Here is a 26,478-nt window from a genome sequence, read left to right as displayed (position 1 = left end):
TATGAAAATAACAATCTTGTTATTTTTCTCTGTGGTATGTGTTAAACTATTAACCTAATGAAACAGTTTACTCGTTCGTTATGTTGTTTTTGACAAACTGTTCAAGGGGGTTGATAGTGGTTGGTGATAGTCATTTACAGTGGCGTATTTACGATTTTGTTTCGGGGGAGCTATGCCTGAAAATGTGAAAATTCTGCAAGATATTTCATATACTTTACTACAGTAAGTAAGATTTCGGGGTCTTAAGTCCGGTAGCCCTCCCTAAATACGCCACTGGTCATTTGAGTCACGGATAAGGAGGTGATAACTCTTCTCATCCTTCACTTTTCGGTAATAGTTAAGAACAGCTACTTCTCATCTCCCGTGCACGAGGATACATCTTACTGTTGCACTACCTAAACACCCTAAGTACAAGGGCAAGAACTCAGTCTATTACCTACTTTTTAATATCCTAGGTAGTCAATGAATAATTCCTAAAAGTATGGCGTTTCTCGTCCTTCCCTAAATGGGAAGTACGGCTCCTTAACTATAACCCACTTTTCCATTATCTACTTTTAATATTTTAATATACATACAAAACGTTTATTAATTTATTATACACAATAACTACCCAACGTTCAACGGTTTTTCTTGCAAGTTTTAATAAATTGGTGAAGAAGAAGAAGAAGGCTGGCACCTGGCAGTAAAATGAGCGGAAGATGCGTGCAAGCAGCAGATGATTTTGAAGGAAATTTGTGTTGTTTCGTTACGAATATGTATTAGTGTAGTTGGACTGTCTATATACTAACGTCACTATTTTTATTCGGAAATCGTTTACTGAACATACCACCTAATTTAAGTAGTCAAGTGCAATTTCAATTATTGTGGACTAGCGTATTGATTAAAATGGAAGATAGCGATGAGTGTCTTATCTTTCAACAAAATGATCTCTTTTCCCAAGGTTTTCCTATTATGGAAGAGATAAGACGACAAGGAAAATTGTGTGATATTACATTAAAGGTATGTTTAAAGATTCAAGTTCTAGTTTGAATAAAATATTGCAATTCATTTCTGATATGTTAACGTTCGGATAATTATAAGTTTTATTCCAACAAGATAGAAAAAATGCTACACATCTTGTGATAAATTTCAATAATTGGTTCAGTTCTAATCTTGTCACTTTATTTGTGATAAATAATTGTTGGTAATTTAGAAAATAACTAAAGCAGGTTTATATATGAATATATAGTTCGGCAAATTTTTACTTTGACTCCAACTATGACTTCAACCGATTCATGTGATCCGGTTCCCGCAGCAGTTTAGGAATCATTCCTAAACTGCTCCCGGAACCGGATCACATGAATCGATTACAATTACTAACACAGTGAAAGTAATGTACGATGTTAAGAATTATACTATAAGTACAAGGGCCACAATGTTACTATACGATGTTAAGAATTATACTATAAGTACAAGGGCCACAATGTTACTATACGAAGTTAAGAATTATACTATAAGTACAAGGGCCACAATGTTACTAAACATCAATTCAGGTGAAGCGGTGACTATGAATTTTGAGATCTAAATGGGGGGCTACCGCCCCCAACCCCCCCGCTCAAGCACCATAAAAACATCCAAAATAATAATAAATAATCACACCACTACTATAAAGCTAAGATAAGAAGGGAAAAAATTTAAAAAAAAACACTCGTCTCTAATCATAAATCAGTGCATGACAAAGAAATAAAAATTACATCTCAACAAGACAATAGGACAAGCAGCAGCAAACCAAATACTTTGCCTAATACTCAAATGCAAAACAAATCAAGAATAAAAATAATATGAATTAAAAAAAGAAAACACTCACCATTTCGCCATAGGAGAAATCTCATGAATAATGAACTCATAACTGCTGATTCCACACACGAAAAAATAAGATACCAAGAACACATGCACAATACTCAACATTACTGAAAAATGTTCCTTTCCGCACACACGTCGTTTTATTAAACCGAACACACTTGCTATTATTACAAACAAGAAACCAATAAACGTCCACTTTTAGAATACGTCGAAAATATCTTCAGTTTAGACCACAACTATGATAGGTTTTCTCTAACTCAATTCAACCAATTCAATTACGCGCTCCCGCATGCCACAAACAGCAGCACACACATACATGCACACAGAACATGTGACTACTAACCAACTACCATATGACTACACAGACACCTAGTGAGAAAAATATGAACTAAGCCGTCCCACCAAAGGCACGAACAGTTCTAACAAGTGACTCACGCACAAACACTTCCAGGAAGTAACTGAACCTATAAGAACCGATTAAAGTCACAGTTGGAGTCAAAGTAAAGACTTACCTATAGTTCTATAGATGTCACTCCATAAGAGGAATACTTCAGCACTTGCCTACGAAATTTTAAGGAAAGTGACTAAGTCTCCCTACTTGTCTGGGCATTTTTCCGAAGATGGTCATCCTTGTAGTTTTCGGCTAGAAGCGTAATAATTGGTTCCTTTCTGTACCGAAGTTTAATATTCAATCAAAGTATTGCCGAGCGAGTGTTAGCAAGTGAAGGCGGGTTAGCCCCGCAGGACACGTTGTTTTCTGTCTTTATTACAGCTAAATGGGAAGGGGGACCTGTGTTCTAGAACCTTGCCGCCATGTTGGCTATGTTATCATTACATTAAAAAGTGTAACTTTCTCCACGTTTCTTTAGTTATTTGCTTACTGCATTTTATAGAATTAATTTTTAGAATTAATAAGCCATGACTTTTACTTACTTTTAATAGATATTCCTGGTTATCACCAACCATGTTTACGAAACTAATGCTCATTACATTTCCATAACCCTACCACGAAGCAGGGTTGGCTGGTTTAAACCAAGGTGGTTTAAACCATGGTTTAAACCAAGGTTTAAACCAGCTGGTTTTTTCAAAAAAACCAACTGGTTTAAACCAAAAAACAAAAAATGTTCGTAAAAGCGTAAGTGTTTGTAAAATCTTGATGAACACACATTTATGGGTTATCACGTTTCACTCCCGTATATTATTCGTATTATATCCAGACCTAAAGTCCCCATTCATTACTCAAAAAGATTATACTACAAAAGCAACTTTTTTTTAAAAAAAATAAGTTTATAAATGTTTATTTTGAGATTTTTTGTAGTTATTATTGTTATGTAATTGCAGTCGAAGAAAAATTCTAAATATTGTTTCGTTTCAATGTTTACTATTGATAAAATACATCGAAAATATCGTACTTTTGTGTGGGGGGAGGAGGGGTCATACAGACCTCACGAGAGGCCTTTAGTGAAATAAGTATCTTTGGTATCTATTTATGTATAAACGAGTCTGAGCCAAAGTGGACTCAAATAATTCGTATCTTTATTCACTTTTCTTATTGATATGCAGATTAAGTCGGTGTATTTCTTTAATTTGGACCAATAAAAGTCGTTATTAACTAACTTGAACTAAATTAGTTCTTCTGTACTCCGTACTACTTCGAAATTGTTCATATGTAATTCTGTATAATGGTTTCACTTGTGCAACTGTTTATCTTTTTGTCCTTCTGAAATGACTTTTGACAGTTATATTAAGAAGCATGTAAAGATCAGTACAACGTTTTTTAATCAGGATTCCTTCGTGAGTGAGTCGGCAGACGTATCGCATTTGTGGCCAATTAGTCCTGGTTCCGAGTTCAAATGGAGGACAATTTCTCTCGGATGTAACTCCAGAAGCGGTTTTTATTCCGCTTTAAGCTTATGTGACCCCTTCCAGCATAACTCGGTTGTCGCATAATAACATCAAGGCGAAACAAACTTATTTTTGTCCATATATGATATGAATATATAGAGTAAATTATTTAAACCATAAAAACCTGGTTTAAACCAAAAAAACCTGGTTTAAACCAAAAAAACGGTTTATTTGGTTTTTTTAATAAAAACCATGGTTTTTGCCAACCCTGCCACGAAGTAACCTTGCGCCAAGTAGTTCTTCCACTTGCCAAACAGTTCCATGTTTAGAACCGTTTATATAAGAAAATAAACACAACTTTCGCTCTCCTTATGGGTTAAGTGCCGTATCGCCGGACCAACTTTAGGAAATTTACCGGGTCAATTGGAGAATTTATTTAAGTTTGTGAGAAAGAATGAGTACAAGGGAGGTAAGGGGAATAGTGAAAGTTAAAGCGGCACTGTATGTGGAGGCGGATGGACTAATTCGCGGAGTGGTACACGGATCCAGAAAGTGTAAAATGTACAGAAAAAAATTGGCAAATCTTGAACTTGCCCTTTTCATTTCGAGAACAGAACCCAACCAACCCCTGCCGGGCTTCTAACCCGTTCCTACTACTACTAATACTTATACTATGGATCCGTATTAAAGTGATACTGCACGCCTAATATAACGTAACTTAATGTAATCCAACAAAGTATAACCGAATGCAATACACTTTGGTGCTTTTTTTCAGTTTTCTAAGTGATCCGGCGATACGGCACAAATGCCCTCCTTATACATTATCAAGCACACAAACAAGCATATTATTCATTTCCTCACGGTAAATTTTCAAATTTTTCCTAGAAACGGATGACCAACTTTGGATCTTAACCCCTTGTCTGTACTACTCGCCTGGCCTCGCTCACCCAAACTTTTCACTTGCCAGTCTGTTATGGATCAAATAATCTCGTAGTAGGATATCTAGTGGAGTGTATGCAATAGGTGTCCATTTGCATACAATAGGAAATTTTCAAGCGTGTGGGGAGGTTAGGCTCCGTTCCTTCTGTAACATCTGGCTCAAGGCTTCTGTCAAAGGTTACTATATTTGTAATATGTAGGGCGAGGTTTTCTCAGTCTGGAGGACCGTGTTCACATCCCGTTTATCCTATTACATACAAATTGCGTGTCAATTTTTAAGTTCATATTTTATATAAGGATACTCAGACATTTGTTTGAAACTGTGCAAAATCGGTCAGCCAAGGTATTCAAGGTGTAAAGGTTGCCGCATAACATTAGATTAGGTTTCGATAGGTTAGTACCCCGCTGATCTGAAGTTTGTGATATGATAAACTGCATTTCGTGCATTATGTAGCTTTTAATTAGGGAAGTAATATTCATTATTGCATCTCCTTTAAATTTTTCGTGACCTCTTGAAATGTACGGTCAGGGTTGATGCAAAAGTAGTTTACAGTCTATCCTTACAAGATATTTGCAACTTAGCCTCATGCTCACCTTTTATACTCATACAAGCTGGCATACATGGAAGTAGAAGAATTTGGAGAATTAAATTAATGACTAACCCCCCTGAAATTGGAGAATGATGGAATAATCGTTTACGGGTTCACTCGAGCAGACGGTTCTACCAAATAGAAATTTTGTAGCTAAAATAAAATGTGAAACATTTTTCGTGAAGGAATGAAAGTGTAAATGTAAGTAATTACTGTTAGCGCATAGTATATTGAAATTTATTTTGAAAGTGTGCTCATTCACTATCCTCGTTTATGCGTGTACCCCCATCGCTGACGCGCCTGCTCCCTACAGACGCATCCTCACGCTGCCGCTCGGTCCTCCTGCTGCGCTACTGCCCCGAGTCGGTTCGATAGCATATTAGAGTCTCCAGGGGCCAGAATTTTACCCGGGCTCGGCCCGTTTGTAATGTGAGGCCTGACCCGAGTCCGAAATATGCTCTATCCTTTAAGCCGAAACCCAGCCCGAGCTCATGTGATAATCAGATGGGAACGAAATACAGAAACTAAAAAAATAACGCAAAATTGTATTTTTATTTACAATAATTAGAGTTTTAATTTTGCATTTTGAAGGCTTACACGATTCAGAAAGAATAACAAAATAAAGGTACACTTACTAACTATATGAATTATCTAAGGATAATGGCCATTCCGTCTCCCAGCTATGTGGCCCCCTTGGAACCCAAGCTAATTTTTAAACAAAATGCATGTATTTATAGAGTTATTTTTTTAAAAAAATAATATTCCATGATTGGTTAGGTGTCATTAAACAAGAAGAAAATCAATAGATCAGAGATATGATTTATACCCATTGAAGGAAGCGAAAATTTAAGAGGCAAGGGATCGGAAATTGAATTTTTCTATTTATAAAACGAAAAAATGTAATTGTCTGAAAACTAATAGATATAGGCCTACCACATTAAATGAAAGGAAGTGTTCACTCGGAAAGAAATACGTCATTCCTCCCTCATATGGACACAAATATGTTTCTTTCAACTGAAAAATCATAAAAACAGAAGAAGTATGTATTTACTAATAAATGAAACTAATACCATAGAGTTTCCAAGAGAAATGTAAACTTACTGTATTTAAACCAATGTAATTACGCGTATATAATTTGACTATTGAGCTTATGAACACAATAATTGACAATTCTCTTAAATAATGTTTCCTTCATTTTTTTACATCCTATATTTCAAGTACTGATGAAATGCCGCATGAAGCATTTCCCTCTTCTTCATGACCCTTAAAATTAGTCAAACACAGAAAATGTTCCTTCTTACTATGATTAAAATTGAAAATCTATTTTCCCTTATAAATTTTAACCTACGAACGGGCCTACCGAACCAACTGCGACAGTTGTATTCAATATCGAGTAACTTTTGCGGTATAAGCTACACTACGAAAATAGTGGTTTTCATACGTTGCTATATACTGGGTTTCTGGATTCATTTTTTTTAAAATGAAATTTTATAAGAATTTCGCTTTTTTGTTTTGCTAGTTATGTTATTTTCGCATATACTTGATTTGGTCACCACCAGCAATACATCATCATTATAACGCATCAAGCCATAACATAAGTTTTCGTAGTTAGTCTGTAATTAATTAATAGCCAAAGAACGAAAAATTCGGTAACAGCTAAATAAGTATTTCTGAAAGACTATGTCGATAATGTCATTTTCATTAGTACTGATATCTTGCCTTAACATCCTCAAGTTTATTAATTTAAATTACTGAGCTTGTAACATTGCAAGGTTTTAATTTATATATATATATATATATTACAGGGTTTGAAAAAAAATCTAGCTTGCAAGTACTAGCAAACCAAAAATTCTACTAGCCAAACTATTTTGTTATCACAGTGTTTATACAAATAAACAAAAATCACTTTGCGACACAGTAAACATATCAATACATTTTTTATTTTAGTTTATTAGCATGTCTCTTACAAATAATAAGAAAAAGAGTAACATCTTCTATTCGTGAATTTCTTGTGGATATGTCCAGCTGTACAGCATATCTTGCAGTTAGGTGATGATTTCGGAAAAAAAACAAAAAAAAAAAAAAAAACGACATTCTGAGAGAAAGGAAGATGTGTCAGGTGTTCTCCGTATATATTTTTTCCTTTCATTTCTCAGATCAGACACTAAAAGATATTCAGATACATCTGTAGAAATCTTGGGAGAAATAGTAGTCTTCTATGTAGACTTTTATCGTCTTTGTACTACCTAACAGTTGGTTCGCATTTACTTGTTTAAAGATGTTATTATTTAACTGTGATATAAACTTTTTCTACACCGCTTGATGTAAGAGTATTAATAATCACCGAATGGAAATCCAGCCATCTCTGTGTATGACTATATTCACAAATGGCTTCACGTACACCAGAATGTACCGAATTCTCAATAAAAAAGCTGACTTTGTTTGAAGTTTTTTGACAGACTTGGAACTGGATTCTCACTTCTTTTCCGTCTCTATCATGTTCCTTCAATCAAATGTTTATATACGTTTTATATTTTAACAGTGTAAATTATTTCAAATTACAAATGAAATCGCAAATCCTACTTATCTCTCTCAGTGTGTTTCTCTGTCTCTCTCTCACATATACATATTCATTCATTCATTTATATATTTGCTCTGTTTGATAGTCTATAGTGTTCATGTGTGTTAAAACGTCTGCCTTGTGGCAAGAGTATTTTAGTGTAGATAATTTTTTTCTTAAGTTTTGTTATGTTTTTGTAAGTCTTTAAAGAAAACATTTTTTTTTCTGTTTAGGTTGATGACCAGTCTTTCAGTGCACATCGTATTGTTCTGGCTTCCACAATACCTTACTTTCATGCAATGTTCACACATGATATGGTAGAAAGCAAGCAAAACGACATTACTATCCAAGGGATCGATGCTACGTAAGTATTGAAAAGATTTTTGTTGAAAAAAAAAGTTATAAATAAGGGAAGGAAGTGTTGAGTAATATTCAGCTGTTTCATTTCTTTCTCTTCAGTTTACTATACAGGGTGTCACAAAAGTAATCGTAAAAAATAAAACCACAGATTTCTGGCACCAAAACATGAAAAAATGTTTATATGACATATAGTCCGGAAGTGGACAGGGGCGGAGCTAGACAGCTTCGAATGTGGGGGGAAAGAAACTTCACATTTAGGGAATGAAACTTGCCGATTTACAAAATCACATTGAAGATGTGTGTGAACAGTTACGCAACACATGCACGCGTGTGGACAGTTACGCGCGCGAGTGATGGAATGCATTCGAAACTCACGATTAGCAAGTTTGCACAGATTTGAGAGGACAGTACTTTGAACATCTCTAGGTACCTTTATTGTTAGCACGTATGACCTAGTAGTTTGTAGTGCTATTCTGTGTAAGATACTATGTTGCAAATACAGTACGTCGTTGTGGATTCTGACTGTTATTTCATTATGCCTTACATAACACGACTAGTTACACTTGTACCCTATCTCTGCAGATTTCTATCTGGTATACCACTTTCCATTATTCCGTGAGACTTTGCAACCATGCTAAGTGATCTTTGCTTTCTTTGACTCCCATTATAGATGTGCGTGTAATCGTGCCATTGATAACAGCTTTCTTCTGCATAGTTTTCATCTTTACTGTACGGTTTCATCTCACCTGCCGTAGAGACATTAACTGACTATATATATATGGTGCATTTATGTAACATACGTTTAACTTCATTTTTTTCCATTACTTTTGGGACTCTCTCTCTCTCTATATATATATATATATATATATATATATATATATATATATATATATATATATATATATATATATATATAGAGAGAGAGAGAGAGAGAGAGAGAGAGATAAATAGATATAAAAAGGGTGATTATAATAATTTAATAATTCATCGTGTTTTAAATGACTATATTAAAAATGTGTACCACGTACAATAACAAATGATGCATGAAAAGATACAGAAACTATTAGTTTCAAATATACTGTTACAGATATTCGATGCGGCTTCCTTTCGTCACAATACATATCTATGCAGTAGTCTAGTTCTTCTCATACACGCTCTAGCATATCCCTACTAACGGTCGTAAATGCAGCTGTAATGTGATCCTGGAGTTATTGGTAGTGGAGCTACATACACTGTGTCTTTCAAATTCCTTCAAAGGAAAAGATGACCAACTGCCAGATCGCGAGATCTAGGAGGGCATGGGTAAAATTCTAATCATCTTCAGCCAGCGGCGTGAGAGTTCTTCAACTTCCTGTGAATTTTCCTTTTCCGAAACATAGAATGCTTTTTTCTGCATGGACGACATTTCGGAAACTAGGTTTGTGTTTTTATCATTCGTCACGAGACAAGATTACAAATATGAGAAATTAAAATTTCAAATTTATTTCATTTCATCAATAATAAAAAGACATATATTGGGTTAATAGTTTTCAACCAGTAATGAAAATTTTCCGATTCATAAAAACATACTTCACTTATTCCTACATCGTTGTTTAGCCGTGATGTGAGGTGGAAAATTTTCTTCTATAATCCGGAAAATTTTCCGTTCTAAACAAATTGTTAAAAAGTGAAAGATCGTTTAAAGAATCTGAAAATGTTCATGGCTCAGACAATTTTCAGTACTATGTAGGAACAAATGAAATAATTTTTCATGAATCGAAATTTTTTCTGTCTTCTATGGAAAAATTGAAAAACTTTTTATGAGTCGAAAAACTTCCATTTTGAAGCAAAAAATGAAAAAAAAAAACTTTTTGTGAATCGGAAAGTTTTATTGCTCTGTAGAAACAAGAGAAAGGAATTTTCATGTATCGGAAAATTTTTATTTCCTCATTTCCTGTAGAAACATGTGTAAAAACTTTCATAAGCCGGACAGTTTTTGATATTATGTATAGTGATGTTAGGTGGAAATTTTTTCACTATATTTAACTGCACATCGAAATATAAAATTCAATTCCTGTAGAGGAAAATTAGACAGCAACAAATTATAATTTTCCAATTAGCTTTCGGGAACCAGAAAATTTTCTAATATTTCAAGTTGGGAAGTAAAAATTTAGAGAGTGTTTCTTTCTTTTTTTTTCTCTCTCTCTCTCTCTCTCTAATAGTGCAGCTTTTTACGTTTCTTTTATTGTTTTATTGGAAGAACAACTACACAAATCAGCTTCCTTATTAGTTATATTTCACTTTCTCTTCTGAATGAATATATGAATAAATAAATGTTTATTTCTAGAAAATGCTCAGTATTTGTTTTCATGAGTTACTCAAACTCGAATTTTGGATAGTCAAAAATATACAGTAGGCACTTTATATTATCTCTACTTATTTATAAATGTTGCAGTATGTACATCTAGAAAAGTAGTAAAGCTATGAGAAAACTTCGTCTTACGCGTATTAAACTGACGAAATATAATTTTGTGAGATCAAAGGTGGATTCTGAGGGAAGAACGCATTGAAGTTTTTGAAACATTTTTGAAGAAATGAACAATCGTTAGATTTTCACTTCATGAAACTTTTTAAGACAATATTTATTACCAATAAATTTTACGGCTAACCAACGATGTACGAATATGTGAAGTATGTTTTTTATGAATCGGAAAATATTCATCACTTTAAATAAATGTAAATTTTAAATAATAGAATGGGATATTTGTACTCTACGAGCTCGATATATGTTCTTGGCACTTGACATATACACACACACACACACAAAGAGAGAGAGAGAGAGTTGCATTGAGTTGATTTTGAGTTTAACGTCTCTTTCAGCAGCGAGGTTATATGAGACGGGACCAACTGATTAACGTGGAATCCGAACTACATGAGCTTCCGCCAGGAATCGAATCAGGTCTCCCATGCCAAAGGCGCATATGCTAACCGCTTAGCAACGAAGCTCGCAGAGAGAGAGAGAGAGAGAGAGAAACACTATGTAAATTTTTACTTCCCAACTTGAAATATTAGAAAATTTTCCGGTTCCCGAAAGCTAATTGGAAAATTATAATTTGTTGCTGACTAACTTTTCTCTACAGAAGTTTAATTTTGTAGGTCAATGTGCAGTTAAATATACGGTGGTGGCAAAAAGTCCTGAACACACTCATTTTTTTGCCTAATATTTGTGTTTGACTTCATTTTTCGTTATGAAATTATCGCACTATCTTAAATATTGCTATTGATTTTAATGCATTTTTTCATGCTGATTTCAAATCTATCTGTAGATTTAATCTAAAGTAAATATTTCATTGATACGGTTAAAAAAAAAAAAAAAAAAAAACCCTTGACAAGAAAGCACAAGGTTACTGTAAGAATGAGTGTGTATGTTTTTAGCCATTGAAATGCTCTGTTATTTCAACCAATCAGAGAGCAGTAGCGATAAAGGGTTGAAAGGTGAAGGTGAAACGTGGTTTAGTAGTGTATTGTATTGAATAGTGTATTGAAAGCAATTTGAAGTGCATTTGTGAAAAATATTGGAATTATGGCTAAGTTTTCATATCTGCCTGAGAATGAAAGATACAAAATAATACATTTGAAGGAAGAAGATTATTCTATGCGCCAAATTGCTGCTAAAGTACCATGTGGCGTTTCTACTGTCGTGAGAATTTTGAAAAGATTTTCTGAAACAAATTCTATTGCGGATAGGGGGCGATCAGGACGACCAAGAAAAACATCTTTATGTGAAGACAGGTTATTGCACAGGATTTAACTTTCAAACAGAAAGCTTAATTCAACGCAAATTTTGAAACAATGGACTTTGACATCAAATGTGAGTTCGTACCCAAGAACTGTTAGAGGAAGACTGCTGGAAATTGGGTTACGAGGCTGTAAAGCGCACCCAAAACCTATGCTGACTGAATTTCAACGCAAGAGGCGATTGACGTGGGCAAGGGAACATTCATTATGGACTATTAAAGACTGGGAAAAGGCCATATTTAATGACGAGCGTCAGTTTTTATTTCGGGTAACCAAAGTAGTGTCAATGTAAGACGACGCACTCATTAGGAATTCAGACCTCAGTGCCTGAAGCCCACAGTAAAGTACCCGACAAAAGTGATGGTATGGGGTTGCATGTCTTCTCGTGGTGTTGGAACACTTCACATCGTTAGCGGATTAGTGAAAGCCATGGATTACATTAAAATACTACAAACTAAATTGCTACCAACTGCAAGAGATCTTTTTGGGAATCAGTCATAGATTTTTCAGGACGATAACGCCCCTTGTCACCGTGGAAAAGTAGTCCAGAAATGGTTCAAAGACCAGACTGTAAATAGAATGAACTGGCCAGAACAGTCTCCCGACCTTAATCCAATAGAGAACTTACGGTTTAAAATTGGTTATGAAATTTCAAAGAAAAAAAAACTTCAAACAAACGTGAGTTAATTGAAGCTTTAATATTTTCCTTGAACCATATTGTCACGAAAGAACTACTTTTGAAATTAGTGCATTCCATGCCAAAAAGATGTAGAGCCGTAATTAAAGCAAACGGCTGGCCCATAAAATATTGATGTTCTAACATGTGACAACAATGTAATTTTCAAAATGCGTATTAAATGTACCGTATTTGTCAATGTTCGTGTTATTCTTCTATTCATATTATGTTATTCTATATTGTTTTATTCTGCACATATTTCACATTATTGTGTTCAGACAGCTTTACTACAAAAATATTTTAGGCATTAAAAAAGTAGTAGTAGATTTGAAATCATCATGAAAAATACATTAAAATCAATAACAATATTTAAGATAGTGTTATAATTTCATAACGAAAAATGAAGTCAAACACAAAAATTAGGCAAAAAAATGAGTGTGTTCAGGACTTTTTGCCACCAATGTAGTGGAAAATTTTCCACCTAACATCACTATATGTAATATCCAAAATTGTCCGGCTTATGAAAAGTTTTTTCCTCCTGTTTCTACATCGTAATGAAAATTTTCCGATCTATGAATATTCCTTTCACTTGTTTTTTCAGAGCAATAAAAATTTCCGATTCACAAAAAGTTTTACTTTTTGCTTCAAAATGATGAAAACTTTCCGACTCATAAACAGTTCTTTAATTTTTCCATAGAAGACAGAAAATATTTCGATTCATGAAAAATTGTTTCGCTTGTTCCTACATAGTACTGAAATTGATCTGAGCCATGAAAATTTTCAGATTTTTGAAAACGATCTTTCACTTTTTAACATTTCTATACATGAATTCAATCAATTTTATGATTACTGAGGAATTGTTACTTGATTACTGATATTTTTTTAGAACGGAAAATTTTCCGAATTGGAAAATTTTCCACCTCACATAACTATTTTCAACATATATTTCTTTCAAAGCGCGATGAATCATTTATAATCATCTTATATATATATACAGGGTTTGTCCGGAAAGTAATAGGACTGAGTCGATTTAAAAAAAATATTGAGCCAATCGTTACAGTTCTTTAAAAACTTTCAAAACAGGCTCCTTCTGCGTCGATACAGCGCTACCAGCGCGATTTCCAAGCATTGAAGGCGTCACGGAAGTCATTCTCCGGAATAGCCTGAGAGCCGCGGTGCAAGCTGCTTGGATCCCCTCTGTCGTCTCAAAATGCTTGCCTTTCATCGGGCGTTTCAGGCGAGGAAACAAAAAGAAGTCCGGGGGGCACATCTGGGCTGTAGGGCGGCTGCGGAAGCGTTGGGATGCCGGCCTGGTCAGGTAGCTGTTCACAAGAAAGGCGGTGTGAGCCGGGGCGTTGTCGTGGTGCAGCTTCCAGTCGGCTCCGATGTCTGGTCGGACCCGATTGATCCTTCGTTTGAGTCTCTTGAGTACTTCCACGTAAAACTTGGCGTTAACGGTTTGTCCAGGAGGAACAAATTCATGGTGGACGATGCCTTTGATGTCAAAAAAGACAATGAGCATCGTTTTCACTTTGGATTTGCTCATTCTTCCCTTTTTTGGGCGAGGAGACGCCGGCGTGTGCCACTTGGAAGATTGCCTCTTTGTCTCGGGATCATACTCAAAGATCCATGATTCGTCACCTGTGATTACGTTATTCAAAAATTGGGGGTCACTTTCACACATGTTCAATTTTCTTGGCACAATTCCACTCGCTGCAATTTCTGGTCGTCAGTGAGCACTTTTGGGACAATCTTCGCGCACACCTTGCGCATGTTCAAATGCTCCGTCACAATTTCATGAACCACAGTTTTTGGTAAATTTAACATCTGGGCAATTTAACGAATACTTAGTCGACGGTCTGAGTTCAAAACTTCGCGCACACGAGTCACATTGTCGGTGTTTGTCGAAGTCGAAGGTCTTCCAGTACGGTCTTCATCGGCGACCCCTTCCCGGCCCTCCGAAAAGGCCTTGTGCCACCGAAACGCACCACTTCTTGCTAAAGCATCATCTGGGTAAGCCTGCTTGATCATATCAAACGTCTCTGTCGCAGATTTACCGAGTTTAACACAGAATTTAATCGCGTACCTCTGCTCTAACGAACGCTGCATTTTCGGCTTGCACCACTCACAGAAACACGTCGCGCGAAAAAGCCTGTCCTGACTCTCCGTGTGCTCGGAGACAACTGACCAGCCCAGTGATGCCAATTCCTTCAGAGCCGTTTTCCCTTCACAAGCTTCAGAATTTCCCTTTTCCGGACAAAATTTCCCTTCATCCAAACCGTTCAAGTACTGTATTTGGTAAACGTATTTTTAATCGTTTTCGCTTCCACCCTCTCACCCCAATCTTATAACCACATACAAGCAGATACCTGACAGTCTTCCTTTGAGCTTACGCAGAATTTGAACTTGATTTGTTGTTTAGGTATCTAAGGCGTCGCGATAGGGGAGGGGGAAGAATATGGAAAGGTGTAGGGTAGGACCTATGTTAAAGATGCAATATCTGCATTTGCCTGTTTTGACTGAGGAAAAACCCTATAAATACCTCGGTCAGGACGGACAGCCTAAATAAATCATAAAGAACATAAAATAAATATTATGTAAATTTAATTTTTATCCTAGATATCATGATAGATTTTAATATTAATGTAACCTAAGGTACAAAGAAATTATTAAGTATATATTTCGTATGTACTTACTTAAGAACAGCACTCCCATATTTACTGAAACGAATACGAACAGTTACAAAGAAAACTCTAGCTGCTACTGTCTTTGGCTGTACACGAGGAATGTTCGTAAGCACAATACAGAGTTTAGAGATGCGGAATTCTTAAGAATTTATAATTCTGTGCGCACAGTTACCAGAAAATTTGTAAACTTACACACACACACACATACACACTAATGACCCAGTATTCGCCCATATATACATATTTACATTCACGACACGCAGATTTTCTTCTCTTACATCGATTAATCCTCTTCACAATCAATTTTCTGGTTGGGAAAAACATCTTCTGATTGGGAAAACCAAACTGTTATAATAGTTGGAGTGATAATTTAATTGAGAAATATTTTATCTTATTGCATTGCATTTAATTCAACAAGAGGAAGATTAATTTTGATAAAAGATTTTAAATAAGCATTGTTGTAATGTTTCGAATTAAACTGAATGTGTTGATCGATGTGTAATGTTGGTAAATATTAACGAATGCAAAGCAAGATAACTTGTGAGAATTTATATGAAATATGTGCAACGGATTATGTTTGCAATAAATACGACATTGAATATATACTGAATTTTAATTAGATTAATCAGATACGTAAATACATTCAATCTATAAATGATTGAAGAGAGGTTCAAATTTCCCTGCAATATTGAGAGATTACAAGCAATTTCCCTTTTTCCCTTTTCTCCAAAATTTACTCAAAATTTCCCTGCGCCAAGGGAAATTTCCCTTCAATTGGCATCACTGGACCAGCCGCTCGTTCGTTAGCTAGGAACGCCCTCTACCGGATCCAGTCGGTGCGCGCACGCTCCGAAGTAGTCATGGCGGAATAATATCAGTCCTATTACTTCCCGGACAAATCCTGTATATATATATATATATATATATATATATATGCATGCTAAATCCAAAAATGTCCGATTTTAAATTAAATATGGAGGAGTATACATGTGTATGTATGTGTGTGTTTGTGTCTGAGTTTGTTTGTTTTCATTCATCAACAGATCTCCGATGCTATTAGTTGTTGAACTTGGATCTGCTTCTAGAATGAAGCGGTATAAATCTTCTGAGGCCGAAAGTCATAAGAGTTGTATATAAGTCATAAATTTATAAGAATCATTCTAGACGGTTTTTATGATGATACGTTCTGTCATTCCGGCACCAAAATGATCATAAACTGTTCCATACTGGCCAGAAATACATATTTAAAGATAAAACTTAGCTACTTCAAATCGAGAGAGATTTTTTTAAGCTGTAGGACTGAAGTTAGTACGTTATGAGAAAACATTTAATACCAGTTACCTCTTTTCAAAATTTCTGCCGCCGCTCTTTTTTCCAACAGAAACATGTTACTGAAAACATTCCCTGCAAGCAGTTGAACAGACTTTTTTTCAGAAAGTTTTGGTCGAGGCACAGAGGAGTATTTGTACCGAAAACCTGTCAAAATTATTTACTGTAATTTATCAAATGAAAATGCATAAACAAATAGTGTGAAGTATTATTTAAGTGTTATTTTCATAAAATAAGAAACAAATAGTTCGAAAATGAAAAAAATAGTCATAGTTTTCGTTGTTCTGTTCATAAAGATGTATAAGAGATCTTTTGGTCCTGAAGAGCACATAGATAAATTGACAGATTATAGTATTATACATGTGCCTTACCTTTTCCTTTTGGTATTTATGAATGTTTCACTTCAGGTCGAGTATAGAAATAGGTTTCCTCTGTGTGTCACAATAATTTAGCTATAGATTCTCTTTTTTTGCATCGCAAGTAGTATAGGCATAGGTTCTCACCTGTGCGTCACAATTAGTACAGGTATAGTTTTTTTTTTTTTTTATTTGTGTGTATCACAGGTAGTATAAAATAAGTTCTCACCTGTATGACATCAAGGAAAATGCTACTTAAGATCAAGGGTAATCTCCCCTGTGTGCCTTTTTCAGATGTTTAACGCACTGTTTACTTTTGGAAAAACTCGTAAGTATATACTCGTAGAATAATGATTAAATATTACATTTAAAAGTGATAGAGATTTTTCTATTTTAGTTCAACATAGGGTGTGTGTAACAGAAAAGTTAATCTCCACAATCTGATTCGTAGTTGTCATCTTCCTCATCTTCGCACACATTTTTTTTTTTCAGAAAACAGAAGACTTACCGTTTCAGAAGAAAATGGCTTGCTCTTCGTACGTGGCTGTGGTCTTGTGCTGCTTAATAATGGATCGGAAGTTAATAAAAGCCTTATGATTACATGGGCGCATGGGGGGATATTCAAAATTAACAAAAAATGGCTACTTACCAATGAATCCTCCCTTGAAAAATTTAAAGGTTTTGACGTTTCGGAACTCTCAGATGGTTCCTTCCTCAGTGGCAAGGTAAAAGGATTAATACGGAAAGGAGAAAAAAGGAGTAAAACCAGGAATACATACCACTATATAAAAGTAAAGTACAAAAAAGATCCTGAGATGAATAGAGCAAAATGAAAAAAAGAATGAACTGAATAAAAAAGAACGTGGTGTCTATCTATAATCAAAAATAAAGTTTAAAAATCCTGTTTCTCCTTCCACTTTACTAAATTATCCTCTCTGCATAACCAATTTTCGACAACTGGCTGTCTAGCAAGCCTAGCTGTATCCTTTATAATCTCTAAAATTTTAGACCTCGTGGCTGTTTAGCAGATTATATGAAGGTCTGTTAGACGTTCCTTGGGAGATTACTAAAACTACGAGCATGGCCTAAGAAATCGCACGACCCTTACGCCATCAATACTCTTCAAAAAAAAATAAAAGCTTCAGAAACCCAAAAAAGTTCAGCAAAATGACCAAAGTAAATTCCTGTTACAATAAACCCTTTTCACGTACCTATCCCGCAAACTGTCTCTTACAAAATTTAATATAAAAACCTTCATTGTACGCTAACTTCTATCCATAGCTTAAAAGCCCCAAATATATAGTGTCACAATTTCCAGTACTGGTCTTCTGAGCCAATCCCTAAGTTCTCACTCTAACAATATTTTAGCAAAAGCTAGAAAAAACTACAATTTTCCTCCTTAAAAAGTCTGTATTCTCTTTAGTTCTAACCATACCCCTTAGAATGTAGGGGGAAGAATTGAGTAATCCCTTGGGGACCTTCAGGTTGTACAGAGGTTGTTCAGTCTACATTTGACCAATTTCGACTTACATAAAAATTTAGAAGAATCCATGGCACCAGGTCCGTAAGTGCTCGATGTGTTTCCCTTGGTTCCTAACAATAGCCCGACAGCGTAATTTCCACTGTAATAGGCTTCTCTGAAGATCTGGGAGGAGAATCTTGTCCCATTCCCTTTGCACAGCTTTCCAAAGTCCTTCACAGTTGTCACACGCCGTTTTCCCAAAGCCCGCTTCAGCAATTCAAATCCACAATAGTCCATAGGACTTGCATCTGGAGATTTAACAGGTACTTCATTGAAAAGTATCACCTGTATACCACTTGCCTCTTCCATCTCCCTGTAGAATGCGAGGGACGATCGTGAGTTATGTGATGAGGCCTTGTCCATGTGAATGAGCACCAGATTGGCGTCATTTCCGTACATTGTTGGGATCTCATGCTCGTAGATCGGCCGCATGATCTGCTCCTGAAAATATTGCGAATTTATTTTGCAGTTCTTCGTCACCCTACGAATCTTCAGTTTACCTCGATATCAGTAGCCAGTAACGACCATGAACCCTTTTGGGAAGGATTCTTTAGAAACACGGACCCACCTCCTGAAGTTCTTGGCGCCTTTCTCTCGGTACATAATGGCTCTCGGTTTGCCGCAGTCGGAAAGGTAAATCCATGCTTCATCGAGCATTACGACGTACATCCACCTGTGTTTTGCCAAATGCCGTTCGTACAGCTTCCGGGCGTTACACTTTCGTTCCTTTTGGTGGGCATCCGTGAGAAGATGGCCGTGAGCTTTCATGACTTTTTCCAGCTTGAGTTGATGGTGTAACGTCCGGCTCATAGTCCCCAAAGACCGAAGACGATTAGCCATACACCTTTGTGTTGGCGAATTTCCTTGCATTGCCATTTTGCGAAGTTTCCTCTGCATGGTGGAGGTGGCCTTGGTGCATTCCAATTTCTCGCTCCTAAATTCATGAGATAATGAAATATTTTCCCTTTAATAAGGTTGATTCACACCGTCCCAAGAATAGATTATTACACCTGCTTCGTTAACCCTGCATTCAAACCGGAAGTGGTAAAGTCAGCCGTTTCCGGTTTCAGCGTTGATCTACTTAGAACAGAAACAATAGTAAGTAGCGACAAGCGGTTTTTAGAAATCTAATCAGCGTGTCAAGAAAACGTACCATCACCAAGCACATCACTTCGGAAACAGGTAGTGGTTGAAATGTCCTAGTACTTCGGCTTCAGTACTTATTTCTGTAGAACAAAGACGATAAGAGAGATTGAGAAGCGTTTTTCGCAATCGATAAGAATAGGTCCTATCTCCTCCGTTAACCCTATATTCAAACCGGAAACTGTTCAAATTAACCATTTTCACTTTTATCATTTATCACCTTAGAACAAAAGCAGTAAGGCATAGCGAATAATGGATTTTTATATGGCTTCGGCGTTCGATGAACAGGTCATATCTTTGATCTTATTATTCTATTGTAACCAGTATTATAGATGTACTATTTGAAGTTTGAGTATTGAATCCGCATAGTTTGAAGATCTACTTTAGTTTCAAATTGTGAAACGAAACTCACTTGTTTTTTAAAAAAATATTAACATATTCTTATTTTCTTTTCAGTGCGTTGGAATCCTTAATAAATTTTGCCTACAGTGGTAAAATTGTTATAAATAATAATAATGTACAATCATTAATGGTGGGAGCATCTTACCTTCACTTGACTAAAGTAAAAGATGCTTGTGCGGATTTTTTAAAAAGAAGGTAAACTTTATTTTCTAATATGTTTGAAGTTCATATATATATATACAGGGTGGACCATTTATCTTGAAACTCTTTTGTAAGTTTTAAACTAATAGAAATTCTGTACCATGCAAATATATACAGGGAGAACATTGTTCGAATAGTCTGCTATACTACTAGATTAATAGTGTTGCTAATTCAGCGTTGTCATATTTTTTTCAAATGGCACCACGTCCAGTTCTCAAATATTTTGAATCGCACTTTAAACGAAATATTTCAGTACTACATTTATTATTCAGTGTTACACAAGAAGAATACTACAGTATTAGAAAGTGAGACAGTTGGAGCAGTATACATGCAAAGTTCCTTAGCGCCAAATACCATGGTTATGCTATGACGTATTTCGAATTAATAGGAAGAAAATTACAAGGAACTGAAAATTTGACTTTTTTTTTTTCGGAAAGGTGCTTAGAAAATATCAAGCCTGATTAAGTAAATAGTTTTCAAATTTCGTAACGATAATATTGCCGTTTGCAGCAATTTGGTATCTCTAACCGTTTCGGATATATGAAAAACATGAATAAAGATTGATACACTGCTTAAAATGACTTATTTTGGGGAAATCTTTATAATAAATGTTGCTTTCCTTTGCTTCTATAGCATTACAGCAACATTTTGATAGATGAAATTACAAGTTCCCGCAGTTACAGTTTTTCTAGCAGTGCAGCAAACTTTTAGCAATGTTTACCATATCTTCCAAATCGGTTAGATATGTCAGCTTGGTGTGTAAACAGCATTATAGTTGTTACGTAGTTTGAAAACATTCTACATGATTGGATGTGATACTTATTTTTAGCAGTTTTTCGAAATAAATTTTGAATAAAGTCAAATTTTCAATCTCTTGTAACTTCGTCCCTGTTTATTCGATGTACGTCTTTTCATGATCATAGTATTTTAGTAAGATACTTTCCCGACCATGTCACTTGCGTCATTGTACAGTAGTTGTAGAGGCCGCTGATCGTTCTGATACTGTAGCGTTCCTAGTTTATAACATTCAATAATAAGTATGGTATTGTGAATTTTTTACTTATGTAGATTTGAAATACGTGAAAATCTGACATAGCCTTTCCGTTAGGATAGTGGCTCGTGCGTGCCTTTGGTGCACGTGTTTGACTCCCAGTGGAAGAGCACAAAAAAAACTTAATTTCATTAGTCATCAATCTCTTTTTAGCTTAAAGGTCATAACTGTGGAACGTTACATTAAAATTTCATTTCACTGATGTAGTGCATTTTGAAAAAGTACAATTTTGTATTGTGTTGACAACACTGTTAATCGAGTGATGTTGAGGAATGTGTCAGATAATGTCCTCCTATCAATATTTGGAATTTTCAAAATTCTGGCGCTTTTTTATCTATTAGTTTGGGTTACAAATGCGTTTCAAGACAAATAATTCACTTTGAATGTTCGTTTTGTGATCATTGTTAAACGTATAAACCAAATAAAGATATTTCCATGTTTTTTAGTGTTTAAATATTGAAGACGACACCTTCGTTGCCTTCGGATACTTCGTTGACTGATAAAGAGTTGAATGTTCCTTTGAGCACCGAGGCTATATGAAACGTGGTCCTAAGTTTAACGCGGGATCCAAACCACATGAGCTCCCGCGCCAAAGACTTACTAACCGTGGACAACATCGTGTCCGTGAGATTTCTCGGGCTACTCTCGTTTCCTCCCACATTCTCATTCTACCAATTCTTCCATCGTCATTCACTTCCTTAGCCTAACAGGCATAATCGTGGAACATCCGTTTTTTTATGTGCTAACATATAGCCATGAAGAAGCTCATACTGCTTCACAGTGTCTACTACTGATCTGGGAAAAAAATATAGGTACACAGGTGGTTACCAAAATAATGGAAGCATCTGTCGTTTGCTACACGTGAGATGTGTGAAGTGGTAACTTTGAGAATGCATGTGCAGAGCCTGGTTGTTGTTGGTGTGTTAAGTGTTAATCTGTAGTATGTCTGGCGGGTTGGAACGGAGTTGTGTTTTGAAATGTGCAGACAAGTAGTGATGCAAAAATGGGAAACCTCTTTGTAATTCAAAGAGGCCAAAGATTATGGGTGCACGATTAGTTAGTGGAAGTGTTTGTAAGGTGGTCGCTGTGAATAGTGTCCAAGGTGATAACGGCCTACAAAACTTACGACAAAATAACACGTGTAAGAAGTAATAGTGCACGAAAGACAGGGATTGGCGAACATTGAAGGGGATTGTCACCGAGAATCGTAGAACGAAAGTGACAAAAGTAACTACGAATCAGCACCTCGAGCAGCCTTTGCGGCAATCACAGTCCGATGGAGTTGCATGACCTGAACATCCGCGATCGGGTGGCAGTTTCCAAACTGCTTATCAGCGCGAATCCTCTTTCATCTTACTTCCAGCAACAGGCAGTATTTTGTATGACAGACGCACAAAGAAGCCTAAGCTATAAACTGTCTCCGTTATACCGTGAAATATGGCGGCAGCCTTGGTGATGCTGAGGGTCGCAATTTCGTGGCATCCCTGTGATTTCGCTCAGAGGATGCATTTGCAAGCTATGTACCTTTTACACTATGTGAACAAAAGTGTCCGGACACCCCCAAAACCTACGTTTTTCATATTAGGTGCATTTTGCTGCCACCTACTGCCAGGTACTCATTATCAGTGACCTCAGTAGTCATTAGACATCGTGAGAAAGCAGAATGGGGCGCTCCGCGTAACTCACGGACTTCAAACGTGGTCAGGTGATTGGGTGTCACTTGTGTCAGAAGTCTGTACGCGAGATTTCCACACTCCTAAACATCCTTAGGTCCACTGTGTCTGATGTGATAGTGAATTGGAAACGTGAAGGAACACGTACAGCACAAAAGCGTACAGGCCAACCTCGTCTGTTGACTGACAGAGACCGCCGATAGTTGAAGAGGATCGTAAAGTGTAATAGGCAGACATCTATCCAGACTATCACACAGGAATTCCAAACTGCATCAGGATCCACTCCAAGTACTATGACAGTTAGGCGTGAGGTGAGAAAACTTGGATTTCATGGTCGAGCGGCTGCTCATAAGCCACACATAACGCACGTAAATGCCAAACGACGCCTCGTTTGGTGTAAGGAGAGTAAACATTGGACGATTGAACAGTGGAAAAACGTTGTGTGGAGTGACGAATCACGGCACACAATGTGGCAAACCGATGGCAGGGTGTGGGTATGGCGAATGCCCGGTGAACGTCATCTGTCAGCGTGTGTAATGCCCAGTAAAATTCGGAGGTGTTGGTGTTATGGTGTGATCGTGCTTTTCTTGGAGGGGGCTTGCACCCCTTGTTGTCTTGCATGGCACTCTCACAGCGCAGGCCTACATTGATGTTTTAAGCACCTTCTTGCTTCCCGCTGTTGAAGAGCAATTCGGGGATGGCGATTGCATCTTTCAACACGATCGCACCTGTTCATACTGCACGGCCTGTGGCTGAGTGGTTACACGACCATAACATCCTTGTAATGAACTGGCCTGCACAGAGTCCTGACTTGAATCCTATATAACACTTTTGGGATGTTTTGTAACGCCGACTTCGTGCCAGGCCTCACCAACCTACATCGATACCTCTCCTCAGTTCAGCACTCCGTGAAGAATGAATGGGGCTGCCATTCCCCAAGAAACCTTCCAGCACCTGATTGAAAGTATGCCTGCGAGAGTGGAAGCTGTCATCAAGGCTAAGGGTGGGCCAACACCATATTGAATTCCAGCTGTACCGATGGAGGGCGCCACGAACTTGTAAGTCATTTTCAGCCAGGTATCCGGATACTTTTGATGACATAGTGTATGTATTTGTGAGTATGGATCTAGAATATGAAGACATCGCCCGCAGTTTCGTTCTTATTTAGATGAAATAAGTCGTAATATTCTTCAGATAGGCATTTTGTTGAATAATAATAATAATTACGTACTTTATTTGTTTTAGCTTTATTTCGATATTCGTTCTACTTTCAATTTTCAGGTTTCATCCACATAACGTACTAGGCATTCGTAATTTTGCAGATGCATTGGGTTGTTTAACATTAGTTCAAGAGGCAGACAAATATGTACAACAGTATTTTTTTGATGTTTCAAAAGCGGATGAATACTTGAGCTTGAAGTTGTCAGAACTTCTGGATATCGTACGACGAGATGAACTTCATGTTATCTCGGAAGAACAGGTAATTTCAATTGCTAGTTCACGTAACTAATACTGAAATCGCGATTTTTAAAGTTATTGCAATCCCTTTCAATGTGATGCAGCCGTAAGGCTCGCTACAGCTAGTTGCTCTGCCGTAATGTTTATCGTTTTGTTTTACGTGTCATTTTATTAGTATTTTTTAAAATTTTAATTTGATGATAACGACCAATATTACTGTGGATACTAATTTTATAATAGGCTCATAATTTTGTTTAAATATAATGAGTTTGTGATACTTTGTGGAAATCTAAGCGTTAGTGAAGAATAGCTCGAAATTCATATATCTAAATTTTCATAATGAAGTTAAGAGATGTGAATATCCTCGGATATACCTAGTGATATCAAAAGTTGTGGTATAAAGTCAATAATGAAATGCGGAAACAATTGTAAAGCTAATTTACTAATACTTGGATGTGAGAAACTTACAGGTATTGCTTACACAGAGCATCAGTCACTTTTCGAATGATCATTTCTGACCTTCGGACAGGCATAAGTCTCTAAGGTTAGTAATCAATTACACCATCCACGGTCTCTGTCGAAAAATTCATCACCGCCTTCAGAAAAGCACTCGAGACTCGATTTTGAGATAACTCTTCTTGAATACAATACCCTCAAGCATGGACTTCCGTATGCATGGGTTTTCTCGGATTCTTCCGTTCCCTTCCACTTTCTTCAGTTCACTACATAGTTATATCGTGAATACTGTCACAAGTTTGAATGTGAATTACACAGAGAGTATTAACACTGAGGCAATTTATTGTGGTCATGTTTTATATTGATATGTTGTACACCTGACGCACGTATAATTTTTCGAAATGTCCCCCCTTGGCCTTCATGCAGGCATGAAGTCTGTCCGGACACTGGTCAATGGCATTACGCACCACGTCCATGGGAAAATTGTTCACTGCTCGGGTCAAGGATTGTTTCAGACTGTCGACAGATGGATGCCGTTTATGGCAGACCTTTGCCTGAAGGACTGCCTAAAGTTTGTAGTCCATCTGATTAAGGTCCGGGCTGCTAGAAGGCCAATCAGCGGTAGAAATGAAGTCGGGGACGTTCCGTGCCAGCCAGTCCTGGGTTGTTTTCGCTTTGTAGCCTGGAGCGAAATCCTGCTGGAAGGTCCACCTTTCTCCAGGAAACATGGTAGCAACAGTGGTTTCACTATAGCTGTTAGCACTGTGTCCTGGTACACCTTGGCAGATGTTTTAACACCTTTTCGCAAAAATGCAGCTGGGTTGTGCCGCTCACTCCCCACCAAACCATCACTGAGGCAGGATGATGTACCCTCTGAACCATTGGAGCTGCCTGAGCAGCTGCAGTAGATGACGTGGCATACACACGGTCATTTTGGGCGTTGTAGGCTTGCTCAGTTGTGAACACCTTTTCGTCAGTGAACAGAATCTTTCTGGTCAGATTGTTGGCGTAACGCCGCAACAGTCTCTTTGCTTTAAGGATCCTCTGCGACATTAATGTTTGAGTCAGAAAGTGACCAGTCCCCCTCTTATACGCCCATAGGTGTAGGTCATTCCTGAGCACACGAGACTTGAAGTTGATGCTGATGTTCATCTCAGCAGCCATCACACTTTGTGTTCGAACAGGATTTCCTCGAATTCTTGCTGCGACTGCTTTCTGGACCTGCGGGGTTCGTACCGTTCATGGTCTGCCACTCCTTGCGCGGTCAGCTGCCGTTCCAGTCTCGGTGTATCGCTGTATGGCGCGATACACGAATCTTTTGCTGATTTTTAGAGGTTTCAGGAGGTTGGAAATCTCACCTGCTGTCTTCCCGACCTTGTGTAGTGCAATTACTGCTACACGATTTTCGTAATCGCCCTACGCCATCAGAACTCAGTACAATATCAATGTATGTCATGAACAGTCAAACACACTACATGCATCTTCCGCATTATACACAGATGGCAGCACTGCTGCTCCGGATGCCTACAGCGCCACTCCAAACTTTGTGACAGTATTTATAATATAACTAGGTATTTCGTTCATTATCATTATTACCATCTTCCTCGCCTC

At 37.0% G+C, this 26,478-nt stretch overlaps 1 protein-coding gene across 1 annotated transcript in view; it reads left to right on the top strand.

The window, feature by feature from the left end:
• Positions 1-627: 627 nt before the first annotated feature.
• Positions 628-26,478, top strand: part of KLHL18 (Kelch like family member 18) — a 64,600-nt gene continuing 38,749 nt past the window's right edge. Inside the window, exons 1-4 of the mRNA XM_081764885.1 lie at positions 628-999; positions 8,010-8,140; positions 20,083-20,223; positions 24,235-24,433. Of these exons, the coding sequence (XP_081621011.1) occupies positions 886-999; positions 8,010-8,140; positions 20,083-20,223; positions 24,235-24,433 (585 nt within the window). The 5' untranslated portion in view covers positions 628-885. The remainder of the gene's footprint in view (positions 1,000-8,009; positions 8,141-20,082; positions 20,224-24,234; positions 24,434-26,478) is intronic.

The sequence above is a fragment of the Thermobia domestica genome, chromosome 1 (assembly GCF_964235325.1).
Source record: "Thermobia domestica chromosome 1, izTheDome1.hap1.1, whole genome shotgun sequence".
In the NCBI taxonomy this organism is placed as follows: domain Eukaryota; kingdom Metazoa; phylum Arthropoda; class Insecta; order Zygentoma; family Lepismatidae; genus Thermobia; species Thermobia domestica.
The sequence above is the reverse complement of the archived record's forward strand: the minus strand, read 5'-3'. Positions and strand labels throughout refer to the sequence as shown.